The sequence below is a fragment of the Capricornis sumatraensis genome, chromosome 3 (genome assembly GCF_032405125.1).
Source record: "Capricornis sumatraensis isolate serow.1 chromosome 3, serow.2, whole genome shotgun sequence".
In the NCBI taxonomy this organism is placed as follows: domain Eukaryota; kingdom Metazoa; phylum Chordata; class Mammalia; order Artiodactyla; family Bovidae; genus Capricornis; species Capricornis sumatraensis.
This window is the reverse complement of record NC_091071.1, coordinates 3,717,769-3,743,402: the sequence shown is the minus strand read 5'-3', so window position 1 is coordinate 3,743,402 and position 25,634 is coordinate 3,717,769. Positions and strand designations below refer to the sequence as shown.

The window sequence follows — 25,634 nt, the reverse complement described above, 5'->3', positions numbered from 1 at the left end:
GAGGCAGGTGTGGGAGGGCGCTGCAAGCCAAGCTCCTCCCCTTCCAGCCAGCACCCCCGGAGGCATGGATCATGGCCAAGCTTGTCTGAGGGATCCCATGCGAGCATCTCTGCAGGGTTTGCCTTGAGACTCACCCTTCCTCTGCTTCTTCTCCTTTGTGGTCTTATTTCCTTTACTCAGATACTCACTGGGAGCAGGGCCTTAATAAATCACTCATGCCTATAATCCTTGTTTCAGGGTCTGCTTGTCAGGAGCCCACCTTAAGACTGATGGTATTGATAGTGGTCTTAGGAAGTGGAGTCTAAGGTGGGGACCGTGGGCTTGGCTCACTCTCCCATCGCAGCAACAGGCTCTCCCTGTTGTGACTCCTGGCTGCTATCATGATGGACAGGACAGGATACCAGGTGAGAGGGGCTGCCCAGCTCATGTGGCATCTTGAGGACTTGGGAGATAGATGAGAGAGAATGGTTATTCTAGGGACTGTGGGATCGGTTGGTTTTGCTGAGCACCACTGAAGCCATGATGCGGGTGAAAGAGAGGCTCGGGATCACAGTTACCAGCTGAAGGCCCAGAGGGTCAGTCAGGAGGCCTCCGTGCCGTAAACAAACTCAGTTCCTCCTGCCGAGGACCGGGTACCAAAGACTGGGGACAGGGCCTGAGGCAAGAGGAATGAAACCTGGATAGGCTTGGGGATGTCCTTGAGCACACATTCCCCCCAACTCTATGGGCCTGTGAAAGTGGCCTGATTTCCCTGGCTAAAAACACCAGCTGTGGGGATTTGCCTGGTGGTCCAGTGGTTAAGAATCCACCTGGCAATGCAGGAGACCCAGGTTTGATCCCTGGTTGGGTAATTTAAGATCCCCTATGCCATGGAGCAACTAAGCCTGTGCGCTGCAACTCCTGAAGCCCATGTGCCACAACTAGAGAGTCTGGAAGCTGCCACGAAAGATGCTGCACGGCGCTGTGACAAAGACCTGATGCAGCAAAGAAAGAAAGAAAAATGTAGTTTAAAAGCATCAGCTGCACCCCTTACCTTGTCCAGAGACGGTTGAGACAGGTGTTTTTCAAGACAATACTTGCCCTCCTTATAATGAGGTCCTAGGCCCAGCATGGCTTGGCTTGGGGTAGTGCTGGCTCTGCCAAGAGTGGGGAGGGGTTATTTGCCAAAGGAGCTGCAAGTCCTGGCCAATACCTCCCGGCAGGAACCAGGGACGTACACTCGGGAGTGGGTCTAGAAGGTGAGGGGCTGAGAGTGGGTGGCATTTTAGGCTGGAGATTAAGACATGCTTCTGGGGCTTCCCTGGTGGCCCAGTGGTAAGGAATCTGCCTGCCAATGGAGGAGACATGGGTTCGATCCCTGGGTAGGGAAGATCCGACATGCTGCACGCGCCACAGTTATTGAACCTGTGCTCCAGAGCCTGGGAGCCGTAACTGCTGAGGCTAGAGGAGCCTAGAGCCCTTGCTCCCCAACAAGAGGAGCCACCGCAGTGAGAAGCCCGAGCACGGCAGCTGGAGAAGCCCCGACTCAGCACAACTAGAGGAAAGCCTGTGCAGCAACAAAGACCCAGCACAGCCGGAAGTAAATGAGGTAAAAAGACATGCTTCTGTGTCCTCTCGGGCCTGAGAAGGAGCTCCAGGAAGTTTGCCTCGTGGGCCTTACCTCCTCCTTCTGACTCGGTGACAAACTTCCAGAGGTGATGCAGGTGTATGCAGGACCAATACCACGTGTATGGTACCTTGGAACAAATTTTTAAATGTGTCCCTCTTCCCCGTGGAGATAGCCCATTCCAGGTCCACGGCTTTGTAGCGGGGAGGCAGGCTCCTTCAGAGCCTTGGCCCTGGCGAGGGCTCCACTTCACCTCTTCCCGGCATTTCCAGCCACCAAATCGAGTGGTTCTTTGTCCTGAGTCAGCCTTTCCCAGGTTCTGTCCTGAGCCCTAACCCTAACCCTAACCCTAAGTCACGGGGGAGCTCTGCTTTCCTGGTTTTATATCACACTTTGTCTGTTCTGTGCTGGCAGCCAGTTAGACGTGACTAATTCATGTGTGTTGAGAGATATCAAGGGGAAATTAAAGACAAGAACATTAAGGAGTTTGACTTGGGGAATTTTGTAATGGAGTTCAGACCTTACAAGACTGGCTCATCAAGTGAAAAAAAAATACAGTGGGAAAAAATTCACCACCACCCCCAAATTACTGAGAGTATAATTAGTCTCAACTTTTCATATGATGGTCACGTCTGCAAGGGTTTGCCAAAGGTAGGGAGAGGGTTGTTTCTACGAGGGGGCTGGGAACGGGCTCAAGGTTTTACCTATTTTGGGCACTGGTGTGAGACAGAGGAACCAAGTATGAAGTCCTTCCTGTCTCTTTGGGATGTGTTAGTCACATTAATGGCAGTAGGGAAGGCTGTCATTTTTCTTTCTCTGGACTGACCCTGGGCGGTACTTATGCCATATCAGGGACTGGCTGGCTAAGCCCAGAAGTCTCTGGTAAAATGAAGACTCTCCAGGGAATAAGGTAAAGTCAAATCTATGAAACAGAAAAGAGTTCAACCCTTGGTACTGTCTTTGCTTCTTTTGAGTCAGCTTGACATCTTTTAGAAACTAGCGATGGTCCTCTAGTGAGGACTTGGGAATTGGAATTCTGGCTGCCAGTTACTACGTGACAACTTCCCTTACCTGTAACAAGGAAGCAGGAGTATCCATTGTTCCTGGTTGTTGTGTGTCAAGCAGGTAGAATAATACATGCAAATGAACCTAACATACAATAGGCACTTGGAATATATTTGTTGCATCTAAAGCAAGAAACCAACACATACTCTTTCCTCTGGTTGTATTTTCTATGAGATAAGGCTTTCTACTATCCCAAGGTTTAAAAGTTTAGACATTGTAGAAATGAGGACTTTGTGAGGCCCCCAGATGGTAGAAGGGCATAGTGATGCCCTTAGGATTCTCCCTTGCAGGTCGAGTCTGCTAGGGTTCCAGGTGACTCTATCCAAGGCGGTGACATCAGCCACCACGCAGGTATCTCCCCAAAGCTCTGAGCCTGAGGACTCATTAGTCTCCTAGACTTGGATGTTCCAAAGATCTAAGGCTCAGTAAGTCCACGTGGAGCACTCCACCCCTGATTTCTCCCTTCAGTGCTGGCAGCACCATTCAAATTCGCCTGAAAAAGAAGTAACTTTATTTAGTTTCTATGTTTGACCGCACTGTGTGATATGCAGAGATCTTAGTTTCCCAACCAGGGATTGAACCCATGCCCTCCTCCTTGGAAGCCTAGGGTCCTAACCACTGGTGTGTGTGTGTGTGCTTAGTTGCTCAGTCATGTTCAACTCTTTGTGACCCCATGGACTATAGCCCAACCAGGTGCCTCTGTCTATGGGATTCTCCAGGCAAGAATACTGGAGTGGGTTGCCATTCCTTTCTCCAGGGGATCTTCCCGACCCAAGGATCGAACCCAGGTCTCCTGCAATGTAGGCAGATTTCTTTACCACTGAACCACCAGGGAAGCCCCCTAACCACTGGCCCACCAGGGAATTCCCAAGGAGTAACTTTTAAGCTCATCAAAATTAGATGTAAGAAATCAAATGGTTTCCAATAAACAAATCTTATACTTTTGCTTTAATAAAATTTCCACTCTTGTATGTCTGTAAACAGCTTGGGGGATGTATATGAAAATGCATGCATGAAATAGAGTTCACGGCGGGAGTGGCGGCATCATCTGCCTAGTTCTTGCCTTGCCCTCCACGGGGCATGCTGGTGTTGAGGAGGCTGTCAGCCATCCAGTGCCTGTCAGGAAGTTCATTCTGGGTGTCAGCCTTTCTGTGGTTCACCAGCAGGGACACGGGCATGTGGGAGTTACAAGACATTTGGGTGCGTTAGGAATTCGTGAGATCCAGGATGGCTGTCTGAGCATATGGGCTTTGAGTAAGGCCCACCTCTGCACAGACTCATCCCCAGGTGCACACTGCCTTCAGGTGCTGATTCCCCAGCTGGGCAGAGCTCAGTCTCACTAGGCTCCTAGGCCTTGCTTAGCTGACACCTTCTGCAAGAAGCCCCCCTGGATTCCTCCTGGGTTCTCATGCTGTGGGCTGGCAGAGTCTGACACTGAGGAGTGCTGACCAGTGTCTCCGCCCAGCCTCCACATGCCCTGCCCAAGGGAGAGGACAGTAGTGCCACCGTCAGAGAGAACCAGAGCCGGACAGTGATCAAAGCAGTAAAAACAAAACTGTACTCAAGACCTAAGGCAACAGGAGAAAAGAAGGCTCAGAAGAGAAGCGGACGCAATCCTGAACAGCACAAGGACAAGGAGAGATTTGCAGCCAAGGTGCAAGGTAGGAGGAAGCTACTGGATGGAAAGTTACCAAGAGGAAAGGAACATTAGGGGTGGGGGGAGTTCTGGTTAAACAGATCCGACAGGATTCTTGCTGAAGGCAGGCCAGGGTGTTCAGACATCACCTGGGGAATGGTGGGCGTGAGGACTCTGATCAGATATGACGGTGATCTGATATCCAGGGCAAGGATTCTGGCGAAAATGACTTGACAGGGTTTCTGCTAAAACTGGGCAATGCAGAGACAGACATGGGAGCCACAAGGTGGATGAGGCTCAGACTCAAAGTTTGGCGGAGGAGGGAGTCTTTTGTACACTTGGCTTGTGCCTCCTCTGTCTGCAATCCACACTCCACCCTTGCCTGTTCCTCTCTGCCTGGACTTGAACCTCTGCCCCTGATTGGCGGACATTTTTGTCATTTCTGTTGGTACCCAGGCTGCGGGTGTGTGTGGGGAAGCTGTTTGCTCTTCCTTTCTGCCCTCTGCCCTGTCCCCAGGCCCAGCATAGCCATGCTTGTCCTGCGCTTCTGGGTGAGGGGCTAGAATGGACTTGACGCCCAGGCAGGTGCTGGCATCTGACAGGGGGCTGGGGCAGGGAGGGGGTCCCTCTGCAAGAACGATGGGCAGAGTCCATCACAGCAGTGTCACAATTGCAGAACCAAGAGATGTTCCCCAAGTGATCAGGATCCCCCCCCCCCCCCCATCGGCCATCCCCATTTCCATAGCTTAACTCTCATCTTGTGCCGGAGACTGAATGTTTGGGTCTGCCCCTTACCCCTCACTCAAATTCACACGTTGAAGCCTAACCCCCGATGTAGTATATGCCATCATTTTGGAGGAGGGGGACTGTGGGGTGTGATTAGGTCACGAGGGTGGAGTCTTCATGAAGGCTGTTAGTGCCTTTATAAAGGGATCTCCAGAGAGATCACTCACCCTTCTCCCAATGTGAGGACTCAGCGATGGAGCCCTGGCTCTGAACCAGGAAGAAGGTTCTCACTGGATGCTGAATCTGCCAACACCTTGATCTTGGACTTCCCAGCCTCCAGAACTGTGAGAAATAAACGTTTCAGCCCCTCCATCTATGGTGACTTTGTTATAGTAGCCCAAATGGATTAAGATATTTTGTTACCTTGAAGCCCTGCCACTTTCCACCTGGGTCACCTCAACAGCCTTTGGACAGCACCCAGTCACCCACCTGGACCCCTGCCATTCCCACCCCCACCATCCATCTTAACAAGTATGACCCACCTCTGCCCGATGCTTTTGTGGGCTGCCAGCTGCCATGGGGCCCTGCCCCCTCCCAAGACCTGCCTCAAGTCCCCCCGCCTGTCCCCCCAGCCAACAGGTCTTGCTCAGGCCTGGTCTCCCCTGTCCTCACTGCGTCCCAGTCTCCAGCCATCTTTCAGGCTGGGCTGAAATGCCACCTGTCCCCTGAAGGCATGGGGACCTCCTCACCTGGCTCTCACAGTTAGGACTCCAGGACTTGCCGTCTTCTGGGTCGGGAGGCCCCGCACCCCTCCTTGCTGTGTTCCCCCTCCCCAGACCTGCAGGCGCAGGAGGCCAGCCCTTCCCCTTGCTGCTTCCCCGCTGCCCAGCCCACCTCCACCAGCCTCCCAGTCTTTTAAGAATGTTTGTTTGGCTGCACTGGGTCTTAGATGTGGCACCGGGAATATCTGACCCTTGTTGCAGGTTGTGGGATCTAGTTCCCTGATCAGGGATGGAACCCGGGGCCTTTGCACGGGGAGCGTGGAGTCTTAGCCCCTGGATCACTGAGGAAGTCTCTCCATCAGCCCCCTTTTAGCACCCCCAAGAGAAATACCTCCAGCTCAAGGTTAGTGCTGGCTGGGCGAAAGGGCCACGTCCAGTTTGGGTCTCTCTTTTTCTCATTCTTGCTGCTTCCTGCTCTCTCGGGCCGCACAGGCCCTGGCAGGCCTCGTCCGCCTCTCTCCTCCCTCTTTCCGGCTCACAAGCAGCAGGCTGGAGGGCGGACCAGCCCCAGTGCAGGCCCACTCATCCTCCTTTTCTCCCCAGATGGCCTCGTGTTGGCAGAGGTCTCGAGCGCGACTGGGCCCCCTTCCTCGGACGGTCCTTGTGTTTCTGGCCCATCAGCCGCCTCTCTCCGAGCCAGGCGACTGGCAGCACTGGGTACATCTAGATTTTCTCATGGCCCCAAACGGCATCAAACTCCTTGTCCATCTCCAGTCATCCACAGCGTGGAATACTGACGCCTCGTTTCCATGTATAATTGTGACCCCGGGGCTCTCTGTCGCTGCCAGGGAGGAGTGTAACGCTGAGTTCCGAGAGCCCCCAGTGTCAATCCAGAGCTTCCCCCGTGGCTCAGATGGTAAAGAAAGTGAAAGTCGCTCAGTCGTGTCTGACTCTTTGCGAGCCCATGGACTATACAGTCCATGGAATTCTCCAGGCCAGAATACTGGAGTGGGTTGCTTTTCCCTTTTCCAGATCTTCCCAACTCAGGGATTGAACCCAGGTCTCCCGGATTGCGGGCAGAGTCTTTACCAGCTGAGCCACCTAGGGAAGCCCAAGAATACTGGAGTGGGTAACCTATCCCTTCTCCAGCAGATCTTCACGACCCAGGAATCGAACCGGGGTCTCCTGCATTGCAGGCGGATTCTTTACCAACTGAGCTATCTGGGAAGTCCCAGATAGTAAAGAATTTGTCTACAATGGCAGGAGACATGGCTTTGATCCCTGAGTCGGGAAGATCCCCTGGGGAAGAAATGGCTACCCACTCCAGTATCCTTGCGTGGAGACTTCCAAGGACAGAGGAGCCTGGCAGGCTACAGTCCAGAGCCTGGTGGGCTACAGTCCATGGGATCAAAAAGAGTTGGACACAACTGAGCAACTAACGCTTTCAATGTAAATTCAGATGGTCCCAAAGCCGAGCCTGCCTGTGGCTGGGGCTGGCGCCTTAGCTGAGTCTAGACTTGGCAGTTTGGTCACCAGGTTCTCCTGGGAACACAGTGACTCCCACAGGCCTGGATTTTTCCGTTGCTGGTCTCAGCCCTGTGAGCCTCCCTTCCCCATCAGTTTTCACACCTTGTCCTGCAGCCCTTCTGCCCCCAGAAGGTTCTCACACGCTTCGACAAGATCCTTAGGACTTGGTGAGCCACGGGGCCCCCATCTCCCCCACTCCCCACCAACTGGAGTGAGCACAGGGTCCCACGTTCATCCATGCATGATGCGTACGGGCCGAGTGTAAATGAGTGGACAGGGGTCGGGCGGCTGGCCTCAGAGGGCGTGAAGGACACTGTTGAGAACCCACAGGAAGAGGTGCCCAGAGAGGCCAGCGGCCAGGACTGGTGAGTCCATGGAGCCCAAGCACAGGGCCGCATGACATTTCAAGGAATATCACTGCAAGATGCAGAAAACGGGGAGGGGAGGAGGCACTTCAAGGCTGGAAGCTGGGTCTCTGGCTCCCCAGCACCCTGTGAAGACAGGCCTGCCTGGCAGGGGTCCTGCTCCAGGGTCTGTGCCCACAGGCACCTCGGGCAGCCAGCTGTGACCCCTGGCAGCTCAGGACTTAGGTCCTTGGCAGAGTCAAGGCCAAGTGACTTCAGATCACGCAAGGCCCAAGCGTGGTCCATTTGGGACAGTCCTGAGTAGGCACAAAGGTGACGCCAGGCCTGTGGGGCAAGGATGGGGTCACCTGCAGAGGCTCAGCCAGTCTGAGGCTGTTGGCGAGGCCCATACATCCAATCCAGGTCCAGTGGAGCGTAAGAACGGAGTCTGGTGTGATCACAAGAGTGGGGAATTGTATTTGATTCCAAAACAAACACAGACACTAAGGAGCCTGGCAAGTGGCTCAGGTTTTATTCTTACAGAAGAGTGGGTGGACGCCCTGAGCACATGCGGCTCCTGCAGTCTTCACAGGCATGAGGCAGAGGAGGACCGGAAGCCACATTGCGACCTGTGACACGTTGAATACGGTGGGCTCCAGGACCTCCGTGTGGACCCTCACTCTGTCCTGCGCAGGGCGAGCTTTGGAGACTCTGCCTGTCACAGGGCAGGAGGAAGGAGAGGCTCCGGGGCTGGGTGTGTGGGGAGCAGACCCTCCGGGAGGGGAGGAAACCGCAGGGCCTAGGGCAGCAGCCTCTGCTTGGCCTCAAGAAGCTGGTGGTCAGCTGAGGGAGGAGACTCGGGTAGGGACTGGGCGGGGTGGGGTGGGGGAGCCGCCCAGTGGGCAGAGTTGGTGGACTCCACAGCTGGGAACATCTGCAGAGATCAGGGGAAGAAATCGGCTCTTAGGGGAGGGGTCAGGTGGGAACAGGCCAAGAGGGCATGTGAGCATACGCCGCGGTGCCAAGGGGTCCCTGCCCGACGAGGTGAAGGGTTCGAAGACAGGGTCTGAAGTCAGTTCTCTGTTTCACCTGCCCCCTCCCCAGTTTGGGATTCCCAGTCCGTTAAGAATCCCGGTCAGTTAAAAATCTGCCTGCAGTGCAGTAGACCCAGGTTGGATCCCTGGGTTGGGAAGATCCCCTGGTGGAGGAAACGGCAACCCACTCCAGAATGCTTGCCTGGAAAACCCCATGGACAGAGGACCCTGGCGGCCTATAGTCCAGGGGGTCACAAGTGTCAGACATGACTTAGAAACTAAGTCCCCACCACCTCCTCCCCCATTTGTTTCCTATCTGGTTCTGGGGCCTGACTCTGACTACATCCCCTGCCCCCCATTAGGAGTGGGCTTGACCAGTGGGCAGCACTGGTAGGCTGGGAAGGGGAGGACATGCCGGGGCGGGGTGGGGGGCAGTCGAACCCCTCCTCCACAACCCCAGCTCCCACCGGGTGATGCTGCCTCCCGCCTCCAGCTCCTTGCAGGGCCCACAGCCTCCTTCCCCGCCCGCCCCTTCAGGTCCAGGTGCTGGTCTCCGGTGCCTCCATCCCTATCACTCCCCTTTTCCTGGCTCTGCCACTCTCCTGACTTATCTCCTCTTCAGAGCTTCTCAATGGGACCAGCTGGGGTGAAGGGGGGTGGGGAGAGGGTCCCGGAGTCCAAAGCACAGAGGCCCACAGGACCGGACAGGGAGTGCCATGGACAAGTGGGCCTGCAGAAAGGTGGGGGGGATGGTGGGCATGGAGCATCTCAAAGCCCAGTCTCATCCTCAGGGCCTGGTCACTTCTCAGGGCCTGGAGTAGGACCCTGCAAATCACAGGTGTGACACTGGCAGAACTTCTGATTTTTTCTGCCATCTTTTAATGAGACCTTCAATTTTTAAGGATTTTTTCTTTTGATGTGGACCATGTTTAAAGTCTTTATTGAATTTGTTACAGTATCGCTTCCATTTTATGTTCCGGCTTTTTGGGATCGAGGTGTATGGGATCTTACTTTCCTGACCAGGGATCAAACCTCTCACCCTCTCCATTGGAAGGCAAAGTCCTAATCACTGGACTGCCAGGGAAACTATATATATATATATATATATATCTGCTTTATTGAGATATAACTGACATATAACATGGTATTCGTTTTAGGTGTTCAATGTAATGATTTGATGTGTGCTGTGAAATGACTGCCACAGTAAGTTTAGTTAACCCTCATCACCACACACAGTTACATTTTCCGCCCCCTTGTGATGGAAATCCCTACCCAGGCAGGTCTGAGTCCTCCGTGGTCTGAGCAGACCCACAGCCAGACTGCCAAGGGTCTGGAAGGAAGAAGCTGTCATTTCAAGCAGGTATGAACCCTCTGAGAGCCCAGTCAGACTGTGATGTTGATGTCCTGTCTTAAGGGGTGGGGGTATGGGGCATTAGTGAAAATCGAAGAAAAATGGTACCAGTGTGATGATAGCTGGGCAAGGCCCAGGGCCCAACCTCCGTGGGTGCAAGATGTCACCATAAGATGGCAGCTGCGGCCCTGGGGCGGGGTGGGGGGCAGATACAGGTAAGTTTTGGGGAGGGCTGTGGGCATCTCCTGAGTCTCCCACTTCACCTTCTCACACCTCCTGGGCGGCCGTCTCCCCCTCCCGCCTCCCTCTGCTGGGGGAACACGTCCCTTCCTAGAAGCGGGCCCTCTTCCTGGTCACTTGGAAAGTTTCCAGATCTGAGGGCTTATTGCATTCATCCAGCGACCCCTGCCCAATGGCTGGCCCCCTCGGTCCGCGTCCTCCTCCATTCTGGGAACACCCCCCACCCCCACCTTCCATCCAGCGTTGGCCCCGCGCGAGCCGTGGGCGTCCGGCCCACCTGCTCTTGTCCTGCTGGCCCCTGCCCGGCAGGGATCGGCCCTGCCCCGTCCGGATCTGAGGGCACGCGGGCCTGCACGACGCCTCCCCGAGGCCACTCATAGGGGTCACCGCCTCCCTCCACCATCGCGGGGCCTGGGATGGAGCCCGCAGGCTCTGGCGCTCAGCAGAGATCCTGGAATCGCGGTTCAATGAGGAGGCTGCGCGGGTTCTGGGGAGCGGCGGTCCGGCCCGGGACCCCGCGGGCGTCTCCAGGGCCAGGGCGGGGCGGGGGGGTCCCCGGAGGTGGGGTTGGGTCCTGGGAAAGCGCGGGGGAGGGTCGCCGCGGTCCCCAAGGCGGGGGTCCTGGTGCACACGAGCGCGCGGACCCAGGGCCGAGGGCGCCCTCGCGCGAGGGGCGCGTCCTCTCCCCCCACGCACGACCCTTTGAGGCCGCGCTGGACCCCGCGTGACCGGAAGTGCCCCCCCCGTGGGCACTGGCGAGGCGGGGCCCGGCGGCGGCACTTCCGGTGCCCACGCGCCGCCGCCGCCGCGCAGCTCCGGGGCCGTCACTTTGTGTAGCGCGGGGCGCGCAGGCCCCGGCCCGGCCCCGGTGTCCGGCGGCGGCTCGGCGGCTGGCGCGCGCGGTGAGCGGGCGGCGCGGTGAGTGCGCGGCTGGGCCGGCGGGCGGCGCGCGCGGGCGGCAGGTGCGGGCGGGTCGGGCGCGGGCGTGGGGTCGCGGTCGCGCCGCCCCTCGACGCCGGCGCGCGAGGCCGCGGTGAGATCGCGGCGCGCGGCGGGGTGGACCCGGCCTGGACCTGGGGTTGGGGGGCCCGGAGCGGCGCGCTGGCCTGGCCTTGGGCGGCCGCGCCCACGCTCAGTGCAGCCGGTGGACCCCCGCCCCGGCCTGCGCGATGCGGGCGGGCTCCGACCCCCGGGGTCGGTCCGGGTTGGCAGCGCGGAGTAGGCGGGCAGCGGAGGACACACGCGCGCGACTCCTGGGAGGTGCCCTCCCCGGTCTAGGCCGGAGGGGCGGGGGTTGGGCCGCGGCCGCCCCCGGGACACACCCATCCAGGAGGGGCTGTCACGGCCTGGCCCCTACTTCCGCGGGAGGCGGGGGCCTGATCAGCCCCCTGAAGGGGTAGAGATGGCTGGACTGGCGCCCCTGGCAAGCATGCTTAGTGACCTTGGGGGCCTTGTCTGGGTCTTCCCTCTGCAAATGGAGGCTCCGGTGGGCAGCTTGGCCGAGTCTTGTACCGCCAGGAGGCAGGTTTCGGAGCTCACGCCTGGGATCGGATAGGGTCCTTCCTGGGGTCGGATGGGGTCTGGGCTGCCTCGTGTGGTCGCAGAGATGGGAGAGGGGCTGGCCTTTGGAGGAGGACCCAGCGGGCAGAGGAGAGGGGAGGTATGCAGGGTCAGGCCCTGCTGGGCCTGGGTGGGGAGACGTTAGTGCTGGGTTTGGTTCAACAAGTGTTGGCAGGTCTGGGGCGCTGGCTGCCAGGTGAGGGGCTGCCTTTGGGCAGCGGGCACAGCCCCGCGGATACACCTACACCAGGGGCACACCAGGAGAGTAGAGGGGCCCAAATCGTGGACAAGCAATGGGGATCCTGGTAGTCAAGGAAGAAGATGGAAGCCTGGAAGGCCTTGAATAACAGGTGTGGCCAGTGAGGCCACCAGAGGGTAGGAAAGGGCCCAGCTGCCCCTGCGCCCACCCATTCCTCCTGCTGCTCCCTGTAGGTTCCCTGGATATGGGATTTCAGTGGAGAGTTGCTGAAAGTTTCCCAAGTTTGCCACTTGCTGTCCGTGGGGCAGGCATCTTGTCACCGCCCCCCCCCAACCCTGTTCTAAATTCTGCAGCATGGTACCCTAGGGTGCAGCCCCGCCCCACCTCCCAGGCAATAATGGCCTGGGATGACCTGCGGGGTTATGTTGATCAGGTTGCTTACCTGGCTTACCTGAGCGGGATGCCAGGAGGTGAGTGTCTGGTGGTCTGCCAGGCTGGAAAGAGAAGAGAGGAGAGTGTGCACCACATACCTGGCCTGGGGAGGCAGAAGGAACCTGGCACCCAAGTTACTTAGTTACTTTTTCACAACCGTTCTGTTCCAGATGCTGGGTCAGGATGGAGGGATGTCTGGCTGGGCTGTCGGCAGGGTGACTGCCCATCTCCATGGCAGCCGGGTCTTTCCTTCCCTGGTCACCAGCAGGTACACCTCTTAGGAGAAGAGCCCTTGGGGGCTGACCTCCTTAGACGCACCACCGGTGGGTTCCAGGGTGAAGGACCCTCAACAGCAGTTAGTCTGTTCTGGAACGTGATAGTGGGGCCAGAATACTGAGTCTTAAAAAGCTTATGTTTATTGCATTGACCGCAGACTTTAGAATCACTCCTTTGGTAAATATCTGAGTGCTCACTCTGTGTCTGGCACAGAAGAGATTTGAGAGAGGAGCAGAGGGAGCTTCTGCCTGCCTGGAGTTGACTGTGTGCTTGGGGAGACAAGCAATAGCAGACAATTCAATAAGTGTATTAAAATGTAGGTGCTGAGAGCGCAGAGTCCTGGGAACTGTGCATGTCACAGGAGCCCAGGGGGGCTGCCTCCAAAGGCCCAGTGAAGAGGGAAGGAGAGTGCCAGGGAGCGGGAGCGACATGTGCAAAGGTCTTGAGGTGGAACGAGCACGGCGTCACTTTATTGCAAAGCCAGTCCTCAGGTGCAGGCCCGGCCTGGGGGCGCCTGCTGTGGGAGAGAGCTAGGCAGGAGGAGCTCTGTTGGGCTTGGCATGGCATCTGGGCTCAGCCTGAATTTGCAGCCTGAGGCCTGGATGAGAAGAGCCTCCCTCTGGGCCTGAGGTGGGTGGTGATTGGGAAACCTCTGCCGAGCGTTTCTGACACGCCAAGTGCTGAGTAGGGCTCCGTCCTTCCACAGGCGGCCGAGGTGACACACGCACGTGTTTCTACAGCTCAGGCCCCTTCACGTGGCCAGAGAGCCGCGGAGCCCGAGGACACGGGCTCTGCGAGCGACTGGGGCGGAGGTGGCCCTCCTGGGTGTAGCGCCCACTACCGGCACGTTTGGTCCAGGGATACGGGACCAAGAATGGGGTCAGCGTGAGGGTCAGAACAGAGGTGGCTTCTGGGTGCCGGTGTGCCCCTGGACTTGGGTCCTGGTCTCTGGGAGGAGCTGTGCGAATGCTCAGAGTTCCCTCCCAATTACAGTGTGGATTTTAAAGTGGCAGCTCAGAGCACTTGAGAAAAATGAGCTCATGCTGCCTTATTAACAGAGACATGATGAGTTGTGGTAAGAGCTAATCAGTGAGCACTTCTCCTAGGAGGTGCCCAGTGGTCTGGACTGTTCTTATGACTGGGGGGCACCTTTCTGTGCGGGCCCTGTCCCGGTTTAGGGGTTCTGTGGCGGACACCATGTGCTGATAGAGCTGGCTGAGCTGGGGTGGGCCCTGGTATCCTCTGATCCTCCGGGGTTCCCACTCTCTGCCCAGGATCCTGGGGTCGCTGTGTTTGTAGTAGGCTTGGCTCACTTTGGAAGTGACCCCATTCAGGTCTGAGAGACTGATGAGCCACGCTGGCTGATGGCCCTTAGCCTCTGCGCTTTGCACTCAAAGCCCCTGCCTCTGTCTTGTCCCCAGTGCTCCACTGGGGTTGGTGAAGGATGTGCAGGTGGAAGGGAGGAGTGGTCCCAGGGCTCCTGGTATCCCGTCCGTCTTGGGTCCACAGCCCCAGGCTCTGTGCCCCAGGCAGTGTGGCTGTGTCCCCCCCCACCCCCCACCCCCCGCCGAGTGCCTGGCTGAGCCGTCAGCGACATCCACGGGAGTTTCAGGTGCTGTGAGTCACCGGAGCTTTGATGACTCGATGCCTAGGGTTCTCGGATCCCTAAACGTGAACAGGGTTAGCAGGCGTTTTATTTCACCTTTGCTGGTCCAGCAATGAGCCAGATCTCCATGACCTGCTGAGCTTTTTCTAGGTGCCCTGGACGTCACGAGGGGCGAGGGCTGTGCCATATGCCTGCTCCCGAAGGGGCCTGACCTGCTGGCTTGGCAGAGCAGGTGTTCCCAGCAGGGTGGTCTCACCTTCCCCGCCCAGGGCCATGGCCTGCATGCTCAGACTTTGGCTCCCATACTCCCTGCTGCCAGGTTTGTGTGTCCAGAGCTGGGTGAGCATCTCCTCCACTCATATATCGGGTGGGCTGTTCCTCACAGGCTGTGTGCACCCCTTTCACTTAATCTTAGCCAAAAGGCCAAGAAGTGATTGTGCGCACCCCTTTCAGCTAAACACAGGCTGGACCACCCTCTGGCACGTTGCCTGGACTTTATGCTTCCACATCCTTGTGGATAAAAAAATGCAGGATTAATCCCCAGTTTACTCCAAGAAAGCACAGTGGTTCACAGCAAGCCTCTCCTGCTCCCAGGAAAGAGCCGCGGCCAAGTAACAGGGGTCACAGTGAGGGGCTCTTTGGCAGCATTTCTGGGGACGGAATCTAGGTTGTGCCCCCTGAGATCATGGAAAGAGCTCCTGTCCTGGTGCCCAGTGCCCTGCCCCTCAGGGCAGAGCGACCCCGCCTCCCCAGGAGGGCTGAAGGGCCCCGGAGCAGACGGGCGGGGGCGGCGCGTCACCGTTACCGTCTGTGTTTCAGGCCGAGTTGAGGCTCCTGGCAGAGGCGATGGCAGCCCCTCGCACGACTCCAGACTCGCCCGCTGCCCAGCTGGAGAGGCTGGACGGATCGGAGTGTGGTCCTGACCAGGAGGAAGACGAGGAGGAAGGAAAGGGGGAGGAGGTGGAGGCGCTGGAGGAGCGGCTAGTGGAGGTGGTGGTGGACGCACATGTGGAGGTGGATGGCACGGTGGAGGCGGCGCTGGCAGAAGAGCAGAGTCCGGCGTCGGGGGCCCAGGAGTGCCCCTGCGGTGGCAGGGACACCGAGTCGCCGGGCCTTCAGGAAAAGGGTAAGAGAAAGGAGCTGACCCCTGGGGAGGAAGTTTTGGGGGGCTCTAGGGGGCAGCCGGGAAGAGCTCGTGGACAGGGCGGAGCTGGGGCTGCGGGATCAGTGCCCCGCTCTTGAAGACGGGGCGTGGCCAGGAGCTGCCCATCCTGGCTGGATGGACACGTGTCCGTCCGAGGCTAAAGCCGGCCCTCAAGAGTCTCTCCGCTCAGCCCTGCAGGCCTCCTGGGCTCCAGCCACGCCGGGGGATGAGGACCTGGAGCGGGACGGGGAGGGGGACGAAGAGGAGGAGGACGAGGACGAGGTCGACTCCCTGACGTCTGGGTCTCAGGTGAGCTGCCGCCTGGTTTGGAGCTCAGTTAACCAGGCAGGGGTTCCAGGGCGGGGGGAAGGGGCGGAATCCCCCTGCTGGCAGGGCAGCCCCAGCTGTGAGTCGGATCAGGGCCGCGGGAAGCAGTTGGCCGTCTCTAGTCCGAAGCCCAGGGGTTATGGTTCTGCTGTCCTGGGCCTGACCCTTCCCAGGCCACTGTCCTGATTGGGCGCCAGTGCCCACACTCTGCTGGTGCCAGCTGTCCACCCCGGCGTGAGCTCTCACACCGCTGGTGTGACCCCTGGCTTGAGGCAGACAGGGACATGGGAGGGGTGAGGTGGCCATGTAGCACATCCGAGGGGTCCTGGGCATCGTGGTCCTGGGACTTTGGCGTGAGACCCCATGCCGCCCCACCTGAGCTGAGCGATCTCCCTCTCTGAGCATGAGGTCCTGATTGCTGAATGAGACTGGCCTGGGTGAGGCCTGGGAGCCCCTAGTTCCATTGGGCATTTGTAGGGTTGCCAGTGATGGGGTGCTGGCCTGTGTCCCTGTGAGCCCCACATTGCAGGGCGAGCCCACTTCCCACTGAAGTGATCTCCTGTCCTGTCTTCGTGGGGGTGTGCCCCTGCCTGTCACCCAGGTCAGGGAAGGACAGTGGCCAGGGTGCTTTGTTTCCCAGGGGCTGGTGACCTTTGAAGACGTGGCTGTGTACTTCTCCCTGGAGGAGTGGGAAAGGCTGGACGCAGACCAGCGGGAGCTCTACAAGGAGGTCATGCGGGAAAACTATGGGATCCTGGTGTCCTTGGGTGAGCAGAGCCCTCCGTCCGCAGGAGGCATGCTAGCCTGACGGCTGCCTGGGGCTTAGCTATCTGAGGGTGGTTTGTGGAGCCCGAGGATCCTGGAGAAGGGGGTGCTGGTGCCACCTCACCTCCCAGGGAAGCCCTGGGGACCAGCCTGGCTTCCGGCCAGGGTGTGTCGTGGGGGGCTCACTGTGGCCCGGCAGCACCATGGCCCAGGTTCCACGTCCTGGGGAGCGGCTGGTCCTGTGTTGGTCTCTGTGCTCCCCTTAGAGGCCTTGAGCAGCAAGGAGTCCGGAGGCAGAGAAGAGGGGTGGGGCCCGCTGTGGAGGGGGCTTGGCAGGAGAGCTGGGGGTGTGGGAGTTCCAGCGGGGAGGTGGGGAGGCAGGTTCTGGAAGGGATGGGACAGGAGTGCTGGAGGCAGGGCTGTGCGGGTCGGGGTGCGAGTACAGCCCTGCAGCTGCCGCCTGTTCTCTTTGGGCCAGGATACCCAGTCCCCAAGCCGGATCTGATCTTCCGGCTGGAGCAAGGAGAGGAGCCGTGGGTCCCGGACAGCCCCCGTCCCGAGGAGGGAGACATCGTCACTGGCGTCTATACAGGTGAGCGTTACACAGAGTCTTGCAGGTTTTCTGGCCGACTTCAGCCTGCACCTTTGCTGCAGCCTCAGAGAGGGGCCTGGTGCTGCTGGTCTGTGCTGTTGGGGGGCTCCGTGGGGACTGCACAGCGCTAGGGGCTTATCCCTGCCTTTGAGGGTTGGCTCCGCTTGGTTCCAGTCTGCAGAGGCCTAAGGGCTGGGAAGTCTGTAGCAAACCTCGAGGCTCCTGTTACAAGTCTTTAAAAATAATGCTGTCTCCTTGCCCTGCCCTCTGGTAGGTTTTGTGTGCCTGAGGGTCAGCTCTCATGGCTTCCCCACCCATTCAGCCATCTCTTGCTGGGAGGCCTGGGACCGGGGGCCAGCGTCCCAGAGGGCAGTGTTCAGGGTGGTGGATTTCTCCTGAGACCCTGGACCCGGCTCTGTTGCTCCAACTTTCTGGGCCTCATTTTGTAGTCCTGTGGAGAATAAAGAGTTTGAAGGAAACCCGTAGTTTCCTGCCCTGAGGCTGTCGGACTGTTGGTTCTATGGAGGTGCCCCGCGGGGTCTGTGAGCTGTTCCGGGAGGTTCAGTGGAGGCCCGGGCACAGTGCTTGTGTTTGGCTTTAGTCTTGGGTGATGCTTGCCTTGTGCGGGCTCCGGACGTCTCATGCCACTCATGTACCTGGAGCAGCGTGTAGATGTTTTAAATAAAATACAGGAAGACACAAACAGCACTGTGCCTACATGTGTACTCTTCAGAGTATTTCCTCGTATACTGTTTATTCTCATAACAGCTCTGTGAAATAGCAGGGGAGGAACGATTGGTCTCACTTGACAGTGGAGGAAATCAGCTTTTGAAGTAGTGATTCAGTCACTCGCCCATGGTGGGCTCAGGCTGCGGGCCTTACGTTCCACTGTGCTGTGGGCTGGCCTTCCTGCCCTGGATCCCCGAGTTCTCTGGGTCCCTGTGGGAATGTCTCCTGGCCTTCAGAATTGGGGGGCGGGCCTCTGGCTGGTGAGAAATGCTGCTGCTGCCTCCAGGCTGAGACTGGGATGTAGGTGATGTTTCTCAGAGGGTCTTAGCAGGAGGTGTGCCCTGTTTCAGGGGTCCAGCTCTGAAATGCCACCTGGGGACAGAGATACTGCAGCTCTTCATTGGCTGGTCTCTGAACACGTGGTTGGGTGTGTCCGCCTTCTCCACATGTCTCGGGGAGAAGCATGGGCAGGTTGTCAGGCTTGGAACATGGCCCCGGCTGAGGCAGTCCTCACCTGGTGTCAGAGTCCTCAGGAGTGGAAGTGTCAGGGAGACGAGGTGCCAGGCTCCCTTCCCCAGGGTGCACTTGTCCACTCCCCACGTGGGTTCTGGAAGAGGCAGTGGAGAAAGCCCCAAGCCCTTTGTCAGAGCACCTCCTCCACCCCGGCTCCAGCCTCACCAGTAGACCTGATGGGTCCTCACTCGGATCCCAAACAGGCTTGCATCTGGGAATGGGTGGAGCCCTGTCCCCACCACAACCTGGAGTGATCCTTCCAGGTGCTGGAATTCTGAGGTGGACTGCATGGTGCGTGGCCATGGTGGACAGACGCAAGCAGAGGGCACCCGAGGAAGGTGGCACACAGGTGCTCTGAGCACCGGGGGTGCTGCGGGCCAGGTTCCTTGTGTGACATAGCGCCTGCTCTGTAAATACCAGTTCTCTCCTGGGTGTATCATGACTGCAGGCATATCACCCCATTTATAAACCAATTCTCTGTCCGCACTGTTCACTGAAGGGTGAGATCAGGAAACTGCTGGTGGAGGAGGGATGGGATTGCAGGGTCCTGAAGTGGGTCCTCGGCCTTCTATGACGGGAAGATGTTTGTAGCTCACCCAGTCTTAGTCAGTTTGGGACCATTTCTCAAGTGCACAGCGGCTCAGAAGAAAAACAAACAGGCTTCAGGGAGGCTCGTCTCTGCCCGCAGAATAACCAGAGCATAGTTAGGGTGAGTGCAGAGAGCTGAGGCCTCCAGGCCCTTTAGGTCCTTGCTCAGGGCAGCCTTTCTTGGTTCTGCCCTGGGGGTGGGAGCCTGAGGCTGGGGGAGAGGGACCCAGAGCTGGAGAGACGCTGAGCAAAGCTTAGGTGCTCAAAACGTCAAGTCCTCCATGACCCGGCCGTGCTGGGGCTGGGGTCTTGGCTGCCTTGGGCCAAGCAGGCCAGGAGGTGGGGTTCTCCAGGAGAGAGGGGGCTTTGGGAAAAACAGAGCAGGCATCTCAATCTATTTTTCTGGCCTGTGGTCTCACAGGAGCCCCCAGGCAACGTCACCCACTTTGTAGGTGTCCCTGTTCTTCAGTGAGGTGGCAAGCCCTGGAGGGAGCTGGAGGTGTGGAAAAGGGATTAATTAGTTGAGGCCATGTGAGGCAAGTTAGAGAAGGGAAGGAACACCTAGGAGGGATGGAGAAATCTCCTGTCTGCAGAGTTCCTCCTCCCTGGGGTAGGGACGGAGGCACCCTGAATTCCGCCCGGTGCTCCGGGAGCCTGGTGTCCCGCAGAAACAGCTCCTTGCAGGAGCCGGTAAGGGGCTGCTGGCACGGTGTCTTCTCACCTCTCCTGTGGTCTTCTCGTCGCCTTCAGGGGCCTGGTTCTGGACTGATGACATAGAGGACCATGAGGAGGACGACGATGAAGACTTCCTGGCAGAGGTGGCAGAGGAGGAGAACGAGCCCCCGGGGCTGTGGTCGGCGGCCTACGGAGTGGGCGATGTGCCTGGGACCTGGGGCCCTGATGACTCGGATTCTGCGCAGACTCCGGAGGGCTGGGGTCTGGACCCCGGCGGGCTCGGGGTCCTGGCCCCGGGGTCTGAGTCGAAGCCCTTTCTGCCGGACCGGGAGCCGGGTGCGAGCCTCCTGGCGCCCTGGGCGTTCCCAGCTGCGGTGGCCGCGCCAGCCGGGCGCCCGGAGACGACCTGCGACGTGTGCGGCAAGGTGTTCCCACACCGGTCCCGGCTGGCAAAGCACCAGCGCTACCACGCGGCAGTCAAGCCCTTCGGCTGTGACGAGTGTGGCAAGGGCTTCGTGTACCGCTCGCACCTGGCCATCCACCAGCGCACGCACACCGGCGAGAAGCCCTTCCCGTGCCCAGACTGCGGCAAGCGCTTCGTGTACAAGTCGCACCTGGTCACGCACCGTCGCATCCACACAGGCGAACGGCCTTACCGCTGCGCCTTCTGCGGCGCGGGCTTTGGGCGCCGCTCCTACCTGGTCACGCACCAGCGCACGCACACAGGGGAGCGGCCCTACCCCTGCCCACACTGCGGCCGCAGCTTCAGCCAGAGCTCGGCGCTTGCGCGGCACCAGGCGGTGCACACGGCCGACCGGCCCCACTGCTGCCCCGACTGCGGCCAGGCCTTCCGCCTCCGCGCCGACTTCCAGCGCCATCGACGGGGTGGCGGCTGTGCGGAGCCGGGCAGCGAAGGCCCTCGGCGGGAGCCCTGCAATAAGACGGGGCCCGCAGCGGGGCCCGAGGAGGCCGAGGCAGGGCCAGAGGGGCTGGAGGGGCCCGAGATCGATGAGGCGGACGGAGAGACCGAGGGAGAAGCCGAGGTGAGAGAGACGGCGGTGGAGGCGCCCACCCCGCGGAGCAAGGACGACCCTGAACCGGACGGGCGGTTTCTGGGGCTGGGCAACGGCCTGGGGGAGGGCGAAGGCCCTTCTTCGCACCCGCTCGGCTTCCACTTTCCCATGCACCCCAAATCTTGGCTCCACCCGGATGGCTTTCCGATCTTGGGCCTCCCGGACTTCGGGGAGCGGCTGCCGGCCGACGGGCGCCCGCTGCCCGGACCCCTGGGGGGCCGGCTCTCCCTGGTGGAGGGCGCCGGGCTGGCCTGCGACCCTTTTGGCGGCGGGGCCGGGCCTGGAGGTGCCAGCGGCCTGCGCGCGTTCGGGCCTGCTGTCGGGGGGCTGCTGGCGGAGCCGGCACCCGCCGCGCTAGCCGAGGAGGAGAGCCCGTGGATCTGCTCCGACTGCGGCAAGACGTTCGGGCGCCGCGCGGCTCTGGCCAAGCACCAGCGCTACCACGCGGGCGAGCGGCCGCACCGCTGCGCTGACTGCGGCAAGAGCTTCGTGTACGGTTCGCACCTGGCGCGCCACCGCCGCACGCACACCGGCGAGCGGCCCTTCCCGTGCCCGGAGTGCGGCGCGCGCTTCGCCCGTGGCTCGCACCTGGCGGCGCACGTGCGCGGCCACACGGGGGAGAAGCCCTTCGTCTGCGGGGTGTGCGGCGCGGGCTTCAGCCGGCGCGCGCACCTGACGGCGCACGGGCGCGCGCACACGGGCGAGCGGCCCTACGCGTGCGGCGAGTGCGGCCGCCGCTTCGGGCAGAGCGCCGCGCTGACCCGGCACCAGTGGGCGCACGCCGAGGAGAAGCCGCACCGCTGCCCCGACTGCGGCAAGGGCTTCGGCCACAGTTCGGACTTCAAGCGGCACCGGCGCACGCACACGGGCGAGAAGCCCTTCCGCTGCACCGACTGCGGCCGCGGCTTCGCGCAGCGCTCCAACCTGGCCAAGCACCGGCGCGGCCACACGGGCGAGCGGCCCTTCCCGTGCCCCGAGTGCGGCAAGCGCTTCTCGCAGCGCTCGGTGCTCGTGACGCACCAGCGCACGCACACGGGCGAGCGGCCCTACGCCTGCGCCAACTGCGGCCGCCGCTTCTCGCAGAGCTCGCACCTGCTCACCCACATGAAGACGCACCGCGGCGCGGCGGGCGCGCCGGTCCAGGCGCCAGCGGCGCCCGTGCCCAAGGCCGAGGCGCCCGCCAGGGGGCTGCCGAGCGCGGGCGCAGGGACCGGGCCCGAGGAGCACGGCAGTACCCTGCTGGAGTTCGCGGGCGGAACGAGCTTTGGCTCCGAGCCGACGGCCGCCTTCGCGGGGCCTTCGGGCATCTACGAGGAGACCATCCTGTGAGGGCCTGTGACGGAGGCGCAGGCCGCTAGGCCGCCGGCCCTTTGCTCCTCTGGCCTCGGGGGATGCTGAGGGCCCCAGCCTGGTGCGGTGCCTTACCCTCAGCCCCGGTGCACCGGCCTCAGGCTTCCCTCCTGCTCGGCCCTAGAGAACCGGCCGCCGAGCTCGCATGGCCGTGCGGGGGGCGCGGGGGGCGAGGCGAGCCGCGCGCGGAGCCGATGGGGCAGGGGCGGCCACCCCGATGGGAGACTGCGACATCCCTGGATCGATGCGGTGAGGCCACGCGGTGGGGACCGCCGGCGATGTTATTTATTTTACCCGGGTTCGATTTGGGTGGTCCAGGGGAGAGGTGGCATGTGAGTGAGTAACGGGGGTTTAACGTAACGGCGAGGGAGGGGAAGGCCTTGCGTCAAGGGAGGGTGGGGTGGTCGAGGGGTTTGGCTGACGACTTCTTCCCATTCCTCAGCGGGAGACTTCAGGGATCTCCTGGCCCTTCAGAGTATGTCCAGAAAACGTTAAGGACTGTGCGTGGCGAGGGGAGACCTCGTGGGTTTTCAGAGGACGGTGTTCCTCCCTAATCCGGGGTGGGGGAAGCAGAGATGCACCTGGGAAAGCTTTTGTTCTGTGACCGCGGATATTTATTTCCAGTGCTTGTATGGCCTGCAGAATCTGGAAGGAGGAGAAAAAAGCCAGAAACCAAACCGTGGCCCCATGCAAGGTGGGGTAGGATCGGGTAGCAGGTGTCCACAGGGTCCCCAGGGACCTTGAAGCCTTACTCTCCAGGGTCCTCACTCTGCTCACCCCACTGGAGCGCCGAGATCCAGCCTGGTGGCGTGGGGTTTAGTCTTAACTCCCCCTTGGAATCCTTTGGTGCCCTTACCCCGGGCAGCTGGAGGCACGCACTCAGAGATTCCCCCACAGCGCTGCCTTCCGCTCCCCGGCTCCTCTGCCCGCACGTGGGCGGGACATACAGGGCCCTGCTCTTCTGAGCCCGTGGCTCACTTAGATCCAATAACCCAGCGTAAAGTGACAGAGGTCGGTAGCAAGGTCGTTTCTTAACGTCCCATGATTAGGGCTGTGACCGCCCAGCCCCCTCACCCCCAGGCTCCTTTCACTCTGCCTCTGTTTTCTTTCTACGCTAGAAGCCAGCAGTGTTTCTGTTTAGATTCCCATTTCACAGAGTGGGCGGTAAGCCGTCCACCTTGGGGGGTTCCGACCTGAGCCGGTGGCTCAGTGACTGACCAAGAATCCAACTATGCAAGGCCCGCGGCCAGCACCCACCTTCCAGGCCAGCCGTTTGAAGCCACCAGGTCACCTGCAAGACACCTGCCCCACCCCACCTTGATGTTTTTTTTGGCCAATATGAGTGGGGCCAGAAAACCGAAATGTTGAAGCAACCTTATTCCCTTCTAGACCTAGTTTCTTCTGTGTTAGCGTAGATGTGGCCGTGGGGCCTGAGAGCCGGCAGCCAGACTGCTAGAGGCTGGGCGGTAGGAGGCAGCGTAGTCACCGTAGTCGGTGGGTGGGAGGAGGGCCTGGACTGCCGGATGGTGGTGGTGAGAATTAGCCTGGCCGATGGGGGTGGAGTGGGTGGGGTGGGGGGTGAGGGGGACAGGGGTTCCCAGGGAGGCACCAGCGGTGTTGGCTGGTGCCCTCTGTCCCTGGCCTCTCTCCCGCTGTGGGAAGGCGCCTCAGGAAGGGCCCAGGGCAAGGTGGGCCAGCCCTGCTTGGCCAGGGTCCGGTCCATGCCCATCCTGCATGGCCCAGCCTTTGAGCACAGACCTGCAGCCCTGCCCCGCAGCTGTTGGCAGGAGGAAGGACCTAGCTTTAATAAAGAGTGGACAAACGAGCCTTGTGCCTGGACTCCGTGTTGTTGCCCCTTCTCTGGCCCCTCGGGGAGGCCCTGCAGGGCTTCAGGCCCGTCTTATTTCTGCAGATGATGTTAGGAGTGTCTCTCTTCAGAACCTAGAATTGGCCTGTGCGGAGTCAGCCCAAGAGAGCTTCGACCCGTGCTGCCCGTGTCCACCAGGCCTTTGCGGGAGTCTCCAGCGGGCCTCCACACTGCCACCTACTCCTTGTAACACGCACACCTGTGTTGGGATATAGCCTCTAGGGTTATTTTGGCCAGGCCCCATTCCTGGTGGTCCAGACCTCTCTCCTGAGGCCCCAGCACCACACAGGTTTATCCAGGCTCACTTGCTCTGTGCAGGCTAGAGCTCACCTCCCTGTACCTCAGACGCCTTCCTTTGAACTGACTCGTTTATTTCTCACCACACGGTGTCCCCGTGCCCAGACCTGACCCTCCCATCCTTTCCCCAGGGAATTGAAAAATACGAACTATGAAGTCAATTCTCTTTTCAAATGTGGTTTGGAAGCATCAGAACAGAACCCAGTATTTCAGTAGCAGATGGACATTAAGACCTAGTGTAAACTGGATGGCCCTGAGGAGCTTAACGGCTCTTCAGAAAAGTTATTCCCTGATAGAGCGTACAGTTGTCCAGCCAGATACTTGATTTTAGGGGGGAAATAAGGCAATCCTGATGGTTATATAAGAAAAGGTAGACTACCTCCCTGGTTTTAAGAGGATTTCCAAATTTCTGGAGTCCTGATTCATTCCACAAATGTCAGTCTAGCATCTCGCATCATGGCCAAGGAGGATCGGAAGCCCCCAGGGCCCCGTGAGACATGGGCCGTGAAGGCGGCACTTTGAGAACTGTGAGGTCCTAAGCACCCTCTGGTCTCCACTTAACCTTTATTGCTTGAATCTTCCCATCCTCCTCCTTTTCTCCTGACACCCTTCCACGTAATCCCTTCAAACATTTCCTTATAACGTTTTTTTCTTTTCCTAATTGGCTACATATGGAATAAAAATATTTTGAAGTTTTGGATTATATTTATTAAATAAAGCTTTATGATCCTTGTTCATTATTTAATTTTTCCCCCTGATTTCAAAACGCATGCTAGTTGTACAATTTCCAACAGTACAGAAATGAGTTAAGTACACGCTCTTCCTGTAGCCCGACGGCATCCAGCCATCAGACACCGCGGTTGCTGCAGGCATGGGAGCACATGTCTTCACATAGAAATGTTTTAAAACTCAGGACATGCTTTACATGTTCTGTATCACTTGTTTTTTTCATCTAGCCACGATACACGCTTTCTTACCTGACAGAGCTTCCTCACTCTGAGCTGCCCCATCATAGCATCTTCATTTTGTGGATGTACCATCATCACCTGTGGAGCTCCTCCATCAATGGCTGTTTGTTTCCAACTTCTCACTGTTGCAAACAGTGCTGCAACATAGGTTCCTGTACTTGCGTCTGTGCAGTTATGTAGATTTTTAAGGTACCAGTTGATATGAGATAAAACCCTGGAAGTGCTGATGCTGGGTCAAAGGGCATTCATACTTAACTTTTGAGATGCAGCTAAATGGCCATGGAGGACAGCTTCCGTAGTGGCTCAGATGGTAAAGAATCTGCCTGCAATGTAGAGACTTGGGTTCGTAGGTCGGAAAGATCCCCTGGAGAAGGGAATAGCAACCCACTCCAGTATTCTTGCCTGGAGAATTCCATGGACAG

General features: G+C 59.2%; 1 protein-coding gene across 1 annotated transcript; it reads left to right on the top strand.

The window, feature by feature from the left end:
* The first annotated feature begins 15,170 nt into the window (after positions 1–15,170).
* Positions 15,171–22,059, top strand: ZNF316 (zinc finger protein 316). The gene is made up of 5 exons (XM_068969255.1): positions 15,171–15,450; positions 15,659–15,777; positions 16,436–16,562; positions 17,039–17,152; positions 19,733–22,059. The coding sequence occupies exons 1-5, from the start codon at positions 15,171–15,173 to the stop codon at positions 22,057–22,059; spliced, it is 2,967 nt and encodes a 988-aa protein (XP_068825356.1).
* Positions 22,060–25,634: the final 3,575 nt, after the last annotated feature.